Raw genomic sequence first — 10,217 nt, 5'->3', positions numbered from 1 at the left:
TGGATTACACCGTTTCGGGTCTTCCTCACCTTGGGAGTCTGTGATATGTGGAAGGAAGCAGGATGGTCGCCTAGGTATTAATGATTGGACCCCCATTGATGTAAGGTTTGATCGTATATGTCCATATTTATAAAAATAAATAAAAAGATTACTTGTGTTCTTAAATCTTTCGTTGGTTCAATTTTTGTTCCTTAAGTATCTTTTGTACATATGTTTCATTTTCATGGTTTTCATCGCATGCATTCATTCTTAGCTTTTAGGATCTTTCTGTCCACATTTTTTCTATGTTTCTCTTTGCCATCTAGAAATCGTCCTGTTTGTCCGGTTCTTGTTCTTTCTTGAGGACAAGAAAGGTCTAAGCTTGAGGAGATTTGTTAGGTGCTATTTGTGCACCTTTTTGCATACCTTTTAGTCCCATTTCATGCATCTATTTAGCACAATTGTTCTTCCTTTTTCTTGCATTTCATCATATTCATGTTAGTCTCTAGAACAACCTTATTTGCACACTTTTATGTCTTTTTTCAGGTAAACCGGAGGTTGGAACGCGCTTTGGGAAGTGCCGGGAAGCATTGGTGAAGATTTCGGGATGATCGGGCGAAGAACGAAAAAGTTGGAAAAATCAAGTTTGGAATTGGAATCAGAGGGTACACAGGGCGTGCTGAATTTACACTGAAAAATGGGCACGGGGCGTGTTTGACCAAAATGGGAGCTGTTGACCATGCTGAACACGGGGCGTGTCAGTTTAGTGCAAATCAACACGGGGCGTGTTGGCTGCTGAACACGACCCGTGTCAGTTTAGCCTATTTTAACACGGGCCGTGTTCGACCCAAAAACCAACTTTTGGCAGTTTTTCCTATCTTTCATATTACGGGTTGAGGGCCATTTTTACACACACACAACATATCAGAGCACCATTGGAGAGGAGAATTCGAAGGTTTTTGCAAGGGTTTGTCCGTTAATCATTTGGAAACATTAATTCTCGTTTTTGTAAGTTGTAATTACACTTAATTTCATCTTTTAGACTTGTGATCTTGTTCTAGCCATGTGTGGCTAGAACCCTAGTTTCTCCAATTTCATGTTTTGAATTTTTGGTTGTGAATCAAATCATATGACCTGATGTTTGTGTTTAATTTCTATCTAGTGAAACTGATTTTACTTCAATCGAATGTTTGATTCTAATAATGATTCTTATTGGCCATTTGAATTAGGGTTAGGTCATTCAAGTTATTCATTTTTCAAAATCCATAATTGTTTTGTGAATTGAACTAAGTAACAACCATTAAATTGATTTCTTATGAATGAATTTAGTGTAAATCTTTTCACACATTCTTACGCTCCCGAGCTTGTGAGGAGTATTGGGTGTTGTTGGGAACATTCACAATAAGCTTAATGCAATCTTTTAATCTACTTCTAAGAGATTGTTTAGATTAGGTTAGTAAGGTTAGGATTAATCAAAGAGCTTGTTTTGATTGATTAATGTGGTGAATGGAAAGTGTTAGAGCTTGTTAACACTTTCAAGTACCAACTTAGATAGAATGAAACAAATGTCTTGTCATCTTTGATTCACGTTGCTAGATTGTCATACATGGAGTTGGAGTCCTTACAAAATCTGAACTTAATTCATTGGTTTAGTTGTTTACTCGTGTTTTAAATTGATTTGCTACATCATTACACTCAAACCCCCCCTCTTTACTGTTGGTGACCATAGTACCTTGCGCAAAGAGGTATAGACTAATTATCCCGTGTCTCTGTGGATCGACCCTGCTTGCCTTGTACTACCTTTTAGTGCAATATAGTGGGATTCTTTTGGAGTATATCGTACCCCTATTATTTGTTGGGTCTGACACGCCCTAACAAATTGGCGCCGTTGCCGGGGACACGGTGTTACTAATTGTTTATACCAAGATTTTTGTGAGCAGGTACATCTCTATAAAAAAAAACAAGAAAAAACAATAAAAAAAAACAAAAAGTGTGGCTCGGAGATGAACACTCCTTACATTAAAGACCAACTTTCTGAGCTAGCACAAATTGTTATGATGATTGAAAATGACCAAAGTATGCAGCCCACACCTATTCCTTGTGATTTTTGCACTCAAAATGGACATGACACCAACATGTGTCCATATTTACAAAGGGAATGGGAAGAAGTGCAGGAAAGTGGAAGCTATTACTGGCCAAATCAATGGAGTTATGATCAACCTCAACATGATCAATGGTGGGAAAACAACCAAGCTTGGGGAAACAACCAATGCCAAAACCCATACCAAGCTTGGGGAAATGACCAATACCAACTAATTCCACAGTTCCAACCACCATATTCTGCACCTCCCCAACAAGCTGAAACTTCGAGCATGTCCTTGGAAGACATTGTGAAAAGTATTGCCACTACTACCCAAATATTCCAGGAAACAACCAAAGCTAGCCTCAAAAGCTTAGAGGAACAAATTGCACAACTTGCTCAATCTGTGAGTATATTGGAAACTCAAGGCAAATTACCATCGCAGACTGAAGAGGACCCAAGGCATACCGTTTCTGCCATTACCTTGAACGATGGGAAAAATTTTGATGACCCAAGATTGCAATTTGAAGACCGGGAGGAGGAGGAAGAAGAAGTAGAAGTGGAGAAGGTTGTCAAGGAAGAAGTAGAAATGGATAAGGATGACATGGAAGTTGTAGAGGAGGTGTTGGAGGTTGACAAAAAAGAGGCTGAGCCACCCACTACCAATGAGAAACTCCTTTCACCGGTAGACCAACCACAAGAGCCGAAAACGACAAATTTGCTGGACCCTTCAAGGGATATGTACCCTGAGAAGGAAGACACCCAACCGGTCATCAAATCAACCACCTTATCAAAGAAGGAAGATTTGACCACCTTACTGGACAAGTATAAGAAAGGGGTCGACTGGACGATTTTTGTCATTAAGGGTCTAAGTCCAACATGGTCCCCACGCAAAAAGAAGATAAGTGTTCCATTGAAGGAGGTGGCGAAACGTTTAGTAAGTTGGAGAGCCCCACATACTTAGATTGATGCATATTCAGGGGTTATGTCGAGCCAACGACTTTAAAAAAGGGCGGCTAACCGGGAGGCAACCCGGGGGTATTTTTGTCCTTTCTTTTAAAACTTTTTAGTCTTTGGTAAATTTCAAAATTTTAATGTCCCAAATGGTTATAAACTTGTTTTTGCCTAGAAAATGACTCTCGGGCTCCAAAAATATTTCACGAATAGCTTGGGGAAGATGAAGAGAAGGTTCTCACCACAATTGTTAGACTCTAAGAACGATTCGGTAAATTCTTTCCATATCTTTAATCGTCCACATTTTGCTTAAAATTTCAATTTGTGTGCACTTATGACTGTTTTGGACCTTACCCGACCCGACTACCATCCCGCACCACCTTCCGGTGATTAGGTTGTTCCACCCTCTCCGAGCATCGGGGATGATGCTTATCTTTAAGCTTGGGGAGGGGTAGAGTTGTACATTAGGTTTATCCATGCATTTCATGTTCATATTCATTCATAAAAAAAAAACTCAAAAAAATGTTAGCCTTCTTATTTTCTTTTTCTTGCATTCTGCATTTTAAAATCTATAAAACCCAAAAAAAAAATTCTAGTTTTTGCATCCCATTTTCATTCATTGTTTCCAAAAAAAAAAATTTAATACGAGATGAATACAATCTTTACATACAATAACTCCATGAAGTGGGAAAATGAGAAATCAAATGAAAAAAACAAAATACCCGAGGCGACCGGATAGTTATCGGAAGTGTAGAATCAGCTGTCATAACTAGGGGACCCAAACACCGTAATTCGAGACCCTAGCCTTAGATAATAAAAATAAATTATATTGAAACGTTTTTTGGGCGGTAATAACAGCTTTAGGATGATTTGCTTCTGAATGTTTAAAAAGAATCCTTATCGACAACTCTGAACCCACAGAACACGGACCTATTTTTTGACACGCGTTACCCTCGCGGTAACAGAGAGCTTAAGTATCAGATCCACACAGTCAAGAAAGAAGGAAGGGTACAATTGTCATATCTAGTACCCAAATCAGAATTTCAAGTTCCAAAACGAAGAAATCTCAAGAAATTCCAAAAATGAAGATTGAAGAATCCAAATTCAAAACGAAGTACAAATCAAAGTTCAATCAAATCAAAAGCCAATTCAAAGTCAAATCTGGCGAATGAAGAACTGTGTGATATGATACTTGTGGCTCTCGAAAAAGTGAAAGCATAGGAGTTGGGCCCCTTCGGGTGGGCTCACTGTTTTCAGCGAAAGCTGATTCGCCATGACGTGTTCTTAAGGATGCGTCGATTCTGATTCTTGGCCATCTAGTCTTAAGGACATGAGATCCGAACTATGTTATTTTCGCCCATAAAGTTTCGTAAGGTATAAAGTTTTAATAAAACTAGGGTTGGATTATTGGATTACACCGTTTCGGGTCTTCCTCACCTTGGGAGTCTGTGATATGTGGAAGGAAGCAGGATGGTCGCCTAGGTATTAATGATTGGAGCCCCATTGATGTAAGGTTTGATCGTATATGTCCATATTTATAAAAATAAATAAAAAGATTACTTGTGTTCTTAAATCTTTCGTTGGTTCAATTTTTGTTCCTTAAGTATCTTTTGTACATATGTTTCATTTTCATGGTTTTCATCGTATGCATTCATTCTTAGCTTTTAGGATCTTTCTGTCCACATTTTTTCTATGTTTCTCTTTGCCATCTAGAAATCGTCCTGTTTGTCCGATTCTTGTTCTTTCTTGAGGACAAGAAAGGTCTAAGCTTGAGGAGATTTGTTAGGTGCTATTTGTGCACCTTTTTGCACACCTTTTAGTCCCATTTCATGCATCTATTTAGCACAATTGTTCTTCCTTTTTCTTGCATTTCATCATATTCATGTTAGTCTCTACAACAACCTTATTTGCACACTTTTATGTCTTTTTCAGGTAACCCGGAGGTTGGAACGCGCTTTGGGAAGTGCCGGGAAGCATTGGTGAAGATTTCGGGATGATCGGGCGAAGAACGAAAAAGTTGGAAAAATCAAGTTTGGAATTGGAGTCAGAGAGGTACACGGGGCGTGTTGAATTTACACTGAAAAATGGGCACGGGGCGTGTTTGACCAAAATGGGAGCTATTGACCATGCTGAACACGGGGCGTGTCAGTTTAGTGCAAATCAACACGGGGCGTGTTGGCTGCTGAACACGACCCGTGTCAGTTTAGCCTATTTTAACACGGGCCGTGTTCGACCCAAAAACCAACTTTTGGCAGTTTTTCCTATCTTTCATATTACGGGTTGAGGGCCATTTTTACACACACACAACATATCAGAGCACCATTGGAGAGGAGAATTCGAAGGTTTTTGCAAGGGTTTGTCCGTTAATCATTTGGAAACATTAATTCTCGTTTTTGTAAGTTGTAATTACACTTAATTTCATCTTTTAGACTTGTGATCTTGTTCTAGCCATGTGTGGCTAGAACCCTAGTTTCTCCAATTTCATGTTTTGACTTTTTGGTTGTGAATCAAATCATATGACCTGATGTTTGTGTTTAATTTCTATCTAGTGAAACTGATTTTACTTCAATCGAATGTTTGATTCTAATAATGATTCTTATTGGCCATTTGAATTAGGGTTAGGTCATTCAAGTTATTCATTTTTCAAAATCCATAATTGTTTTGTGAATTGAACTAAGTAACAACCATTAAATTGATTTCTTATGAATGAATTTAGTGTAAATCTTTTCACACATTCTTACGCTCCCGAGCTTGTGAGGAGTATTGGGTGTTGTTGGGAACATTCACAATAAGCTTAATGCAATCTTTTAATCTACTTCTAAGAGATTGTTTAGATTAGGTTAGTAAGGTTAGGATTAATCAAAGAGCTTGTTTTGATTGATTAATGTGGTGAATGGAAAGTGTTAGAGCTTGTTAACACTTTCAAGTACCAACTTAGATAGAATGAAACAAATGTCGTGTCATCTTTGATTCACGTTGCTAGATTGTCATACATGGAGTTGGAGTCCTTACAAAATCTGAACTTAATTCATTGGTTTAGTTGTTTACTCGTGTTTTAAATTGATTTGCTACATCATTACACTCAAACCCCCCCTCTTTACTGTTGGTGACCATAGTACCTTGCGCAAAGAGGTATAGACTAATTATCCCGTGTCTCTGTGGATCGACCCTGCTTGCCTTGTACTACCTTTTAGTGCAATATAGTGGGATTCTTTTGGAGTATATCGTACCCCTATTATTTGTTGGGTCTGACACGCCCTAACAAATTGTAAATTGTCTTCGGTTGAAATTTCTTATACAAGTTATATATTTTATTCTCAAATAATGTAATTTTTGTAATTGATGTAAATTTTTTGAGTACTGTGTAAAAAAGTGTTATATATTCTTTAAAAATATTTCATAATATATTCATATATTCTTAAAGAGTTATATGCCAAATAAATTTCACTGTGTAAAAGAAATCGATTAAACTCAAATTAAAATTGAATGTTGCATATTCTTTAAAAGCATTACATTTTCTTTAAAACACTACGTTTCTATAAGAATGCTTTGTGCAATTGAAATTAATTAAAATCATATTAGAATTGAAATTGAAATAGATTAAAACGTGATAAGAAAAATCAGTCAAACATATATCCTTAAAATCCTACATTCCTAATTTGTTTATCATCAAAATATCTAGTTTACCCTTCTGATGGTTTCAATATAGAAAATAATTAATTTTTTTCCCATTTAGTTTCAATAATGCCATTGCTGATCCTAACCCTCCATTCTTTTAATCTGATGGATATAATTTGGTCATATATTCACATTATAATTACAATTTACATTTAATCTTAACCGTAAATATATATATATATATATATATATATATATATATATATATATATATATATATAGAGAGAGAGAGAGAGAGAGAGAGAGATAGTTCAAATAAAAACTATAAATAGTATGAAAACGTAAAAACACTAATTTTAAATTATTATTCTGCAATGAATTTTGTATGTACAACTTTATGTCATTATTCAATAATGAATAAATGAATACTCACATGGTAAAACTAAAATTAAAATTACTAAAAAAAAATACACATACATAAATTTATAATTGAATAATAACATTCTAATGAATATATGAATAATCAAACAATTGAACAAAAAAAAATACTTTAAAAAAACACATATACAATTTTCTTACTTTTTATATATATATATATATATATATATATATATATATATATATATATATATATATATATATATATATATATATATATATATATATGTGTGGATGAGGGTGGGGATCATCCCTAGTTTTTTAGAAGTTAGATTATGGATAAATTAATCATTTTAAGTTTAATACATACCAAATCCAAAAAAATTAAGTTTAACATGACGAAATCTAAAGAATTTTCATATATTAAAATTAGAAGTTAGATTATGGATAAATTAATCATTTTAAGTTTTAATACATACCAAATCCAAAATAATTAAGTTTAACATGACGAAATCTAAAAAGAATATCATGTTTTAGAACAAGTTGAAACTTTTTTAAAGTAAATCCAAAGAAAATCACAGATCAAAGACTTTTTATGCAGTTTTTTTTCTTTTAAAGAAAATAAAATTTATTAAAAATTGATAAAATAATTTAAAAAGAGCAGGAATGTCAATTTTGAAGGGTCATGGACCGATCATACAAGAATTTGAAATCATACTACACCATCCATATCATAAAAAATAGGAATGAAATAGAATTCAAGGAAATTTTTATGACTGAACCTAATGGATGGTGTTTGTTTGATAGGAATGGAATAGAATTCAAGGAAAAAGGATTCCAATTCCTTTGAATTCGTGTGTTTGATCGGGAAAGAAAAGAAATCCTAAATAAAATATTTTTCCTTCAAATGAAAAAAAGTTCATTCTTAAATGAAATATTTTCCAAAAACCATCTAATGAAAGTTCATTCCTAAATGAAATACTTTTCCAAAAACCATCGTAATGGAAAGCAGATTACGAATTTGCCCTCACTAAATATTACCATACGCTTCATCTGGTAAACCTAGATATCATCTCATTCTCGTTCAGAGACAACCTCTCCATTGCGTCTTCTCCACATCGTCACAGGGTCGTTCAACGAGCTTCATCGCAGGTAATCTCTCTCTCTCTCTCTCTCTCATCGCATTTTATACATTCGAACCAAACAACCCCCTCTGAAGTCGACCCCAAACAGAGCTACCGTGACATCGCTGGAGGGTTTTTTTCTTCAATCGCTAATGTGACCCCTCTGATATCATGATATCAGAATCTGAAAAAAAACCCCTTTCTTTCTCTTCAATAGTTTTATTAGTCGAACTTGATTTATAGTGGATGTGATTTCGGGATGCTTTTTTGTTGTAAAAAATCGAGTCTTTTTTGGTTCTGAATGGATCTGAACCACACTTCCATACTTACCAACGAGATAATGAGAAGTGATCGAATTCTCACTTTGTTCTTGCTCTTGCTCTTGATCGTGATTGATTGATTAATATGCATAATTGGATTATTTGACATAACAAAAAGTAGTCTGATGTTTACCCTTACCAGAAGTATCCCTTTTTGTAAATCTTCCAAGTTTGTCATAGTTAAATACTGATTTAGGGAGTTCTTGATCGTACACACTTATGTGAAAATAACATTTTTTGAATCGATAGAACAGAAATTCTGCTGTGGTTTCATTTTCTTATGTGAAAATAATTGTATTGAGTCTACATACTTCCTTTTGATGTGATGCCCAAATACTTCCTTTTGGACAGCAGGTGTTGGTTTTCTCAGCAATTGCAATGGCAGCCATTGGAGGTCCATTGAGGTCAAAACTAAGGTCATCTGTCTCCTCATTTCTCCATCATGACATAATGAGAATACCCATATTGAAACACTTCATCTCTTCTTATTCTTCTTGTCCTACTCCTACATCACCATTAGCAGTCAATCACACAACCAAAACTATTTACAATATCTGCCATTGCCAACACCAGCTTCATACATGTTTGAGGCCTCGCCATTACCATGATGGCAGGCCTAGAGGTTCCCTTTGGAGAGGAAAGAAAATGATTGGTAAAGAAGCTCTTTTTGTTATTTTGGGGATAAAGAGAGTCAAAGATGATGAAGAAAAACTGGACAAGTTTGTTAAAACTCATGTATCAAGGCTCTTAAAGATGGACATGGTTGCTGTTCTTAATGAGCTTGAACGCCAGGAGGAAGTGGATCTAGCTGTCAAGGTTTTACACTTTTTCTCACTCTCCCTTGATCAATCAATTCCATCACATTTAGTTTTTCCAAATATAATTTATGGATTTTTTTCAGATGTTTTGGGTGATTCAAAAGCAAGATTGGTATCAGCCTGATGTATATCTGTACAAAGACTTGATAATCTCATTATCTAAATCTAAAAAGATGGATGAGGCCATGAAGCTATGGGAAAGCATGAAGAAGGAAAATTTATACCCTGATTCTCAAACATACACAGAAGTGATTCGTGGATTTTTGAGATTTGGATCTCCTGGAGATGCAATGAACATCTATGAGGATATGAAACAGTCTCCGGACCCACCAGATGAGTTGCCATTTAGAATCCTTCTCAAGGGGCTTCTCCCACATCCTCTGTTGAGAAATAAAGTCAAACAAGACTTTGAGGAGATTTTTCCTGATCAGAGTATTTATGATCCCCCAGAAGAGATATTTGGATTGCGTTAAGGTATCAATGTGGATAATAGCATTATGTAACCTGAAATTTATAAAATGCTTACATGTGTTTGATTACATATTGCTATTATTAGTAAAGAAGTTTAAGTACGTTGCTATTACATGTTGAGAATGTTTGTATGTTGCTATTATGGGTGATAGAAAAGTATATTCATGACTCTTGGAATAATAAAAATATGCATATTCCTCTCCAATTAATAACCACTAAACATCTATGTGTATATATGGAACATTAGATGTTTGGTTTATATTTATATGATATCGTCTCTAGACCCTTGTGGAAAAAGTAAGATCCTACTACTTTCTAAAACTATGCTCCATCTATAGACCATTTCTCCAATTAATTGAGAAGTAACAGTTCATTGAGCTAAAGAGAGAATTTTAACCGCGTTTAGATAAACAATATGCATTTAAGAAACACTCACAAAAATCTATTGTTTTCTTAGATTATGGGCGACTTGCAT

At 35.1% G+C, this 10,217-nt stretch overlaps 1 protein-coding gene across 2 annotated transcripts; it reads left to right on the top strand.

Moving 5' to 3' along the window:
• The first annotated feature begins 8,028 nt into the window (after positions 1 to 8,028).
• On the top strand, positions 8,029 to 9,854 carry LOC145122013 (protein THYLAKOID ASSEMBLY 8-like, chloroplastic). 2 transcript variants are annotated; one of them, XM_079057690.1, is made up of 3 exons: positions 8,029 to 8,161; positions 8,808 to 9,269; positions 9,355 to 9,854. In XM_079057690.1, exons 2-3 carry the CDS (start codon positions 8,832 to 8,834, stop codon positions 9,742 to 9,744), a joined length of 828 nt encoding a protein of 275 aa, XP_078913816.1. In that variant the 5' UTR covers positions 8,029 to 8,161; positions 8,808 to 8,831; the 3' UTR covers positions 9,745 to 9,854. The 2 variants fall into 2 exon arrangements, with proteins under 2 accessions (XP_078913816.1, XP_078913817.1); XM_079057691.1 differs by having other exon boundaries at positions 8,054 to 8,161; positions 8,805 to 9,269.
• Positions 9,855 to 10,217: the final 363 nt, after the last annotated feature.

This window comes from Lactuca virosa, chromosome 6, assembly GCF_052849685.1.
Source record: "Lactuca virosa cultivar CGN04683 chromosome 6, Lactuca_virosa_CGN04683_v6, whole genome shotgun sequence".
Lineage (NCBI taxonomy): Eukaryota > Viridiplantae > Streptophyta > Magnoliopsida > Asterales > Asteraceae > Lactuca > Lactuca virosa.
This window is presented reverse-complemented; position numbering and strand designations above follow the sequence as displayed.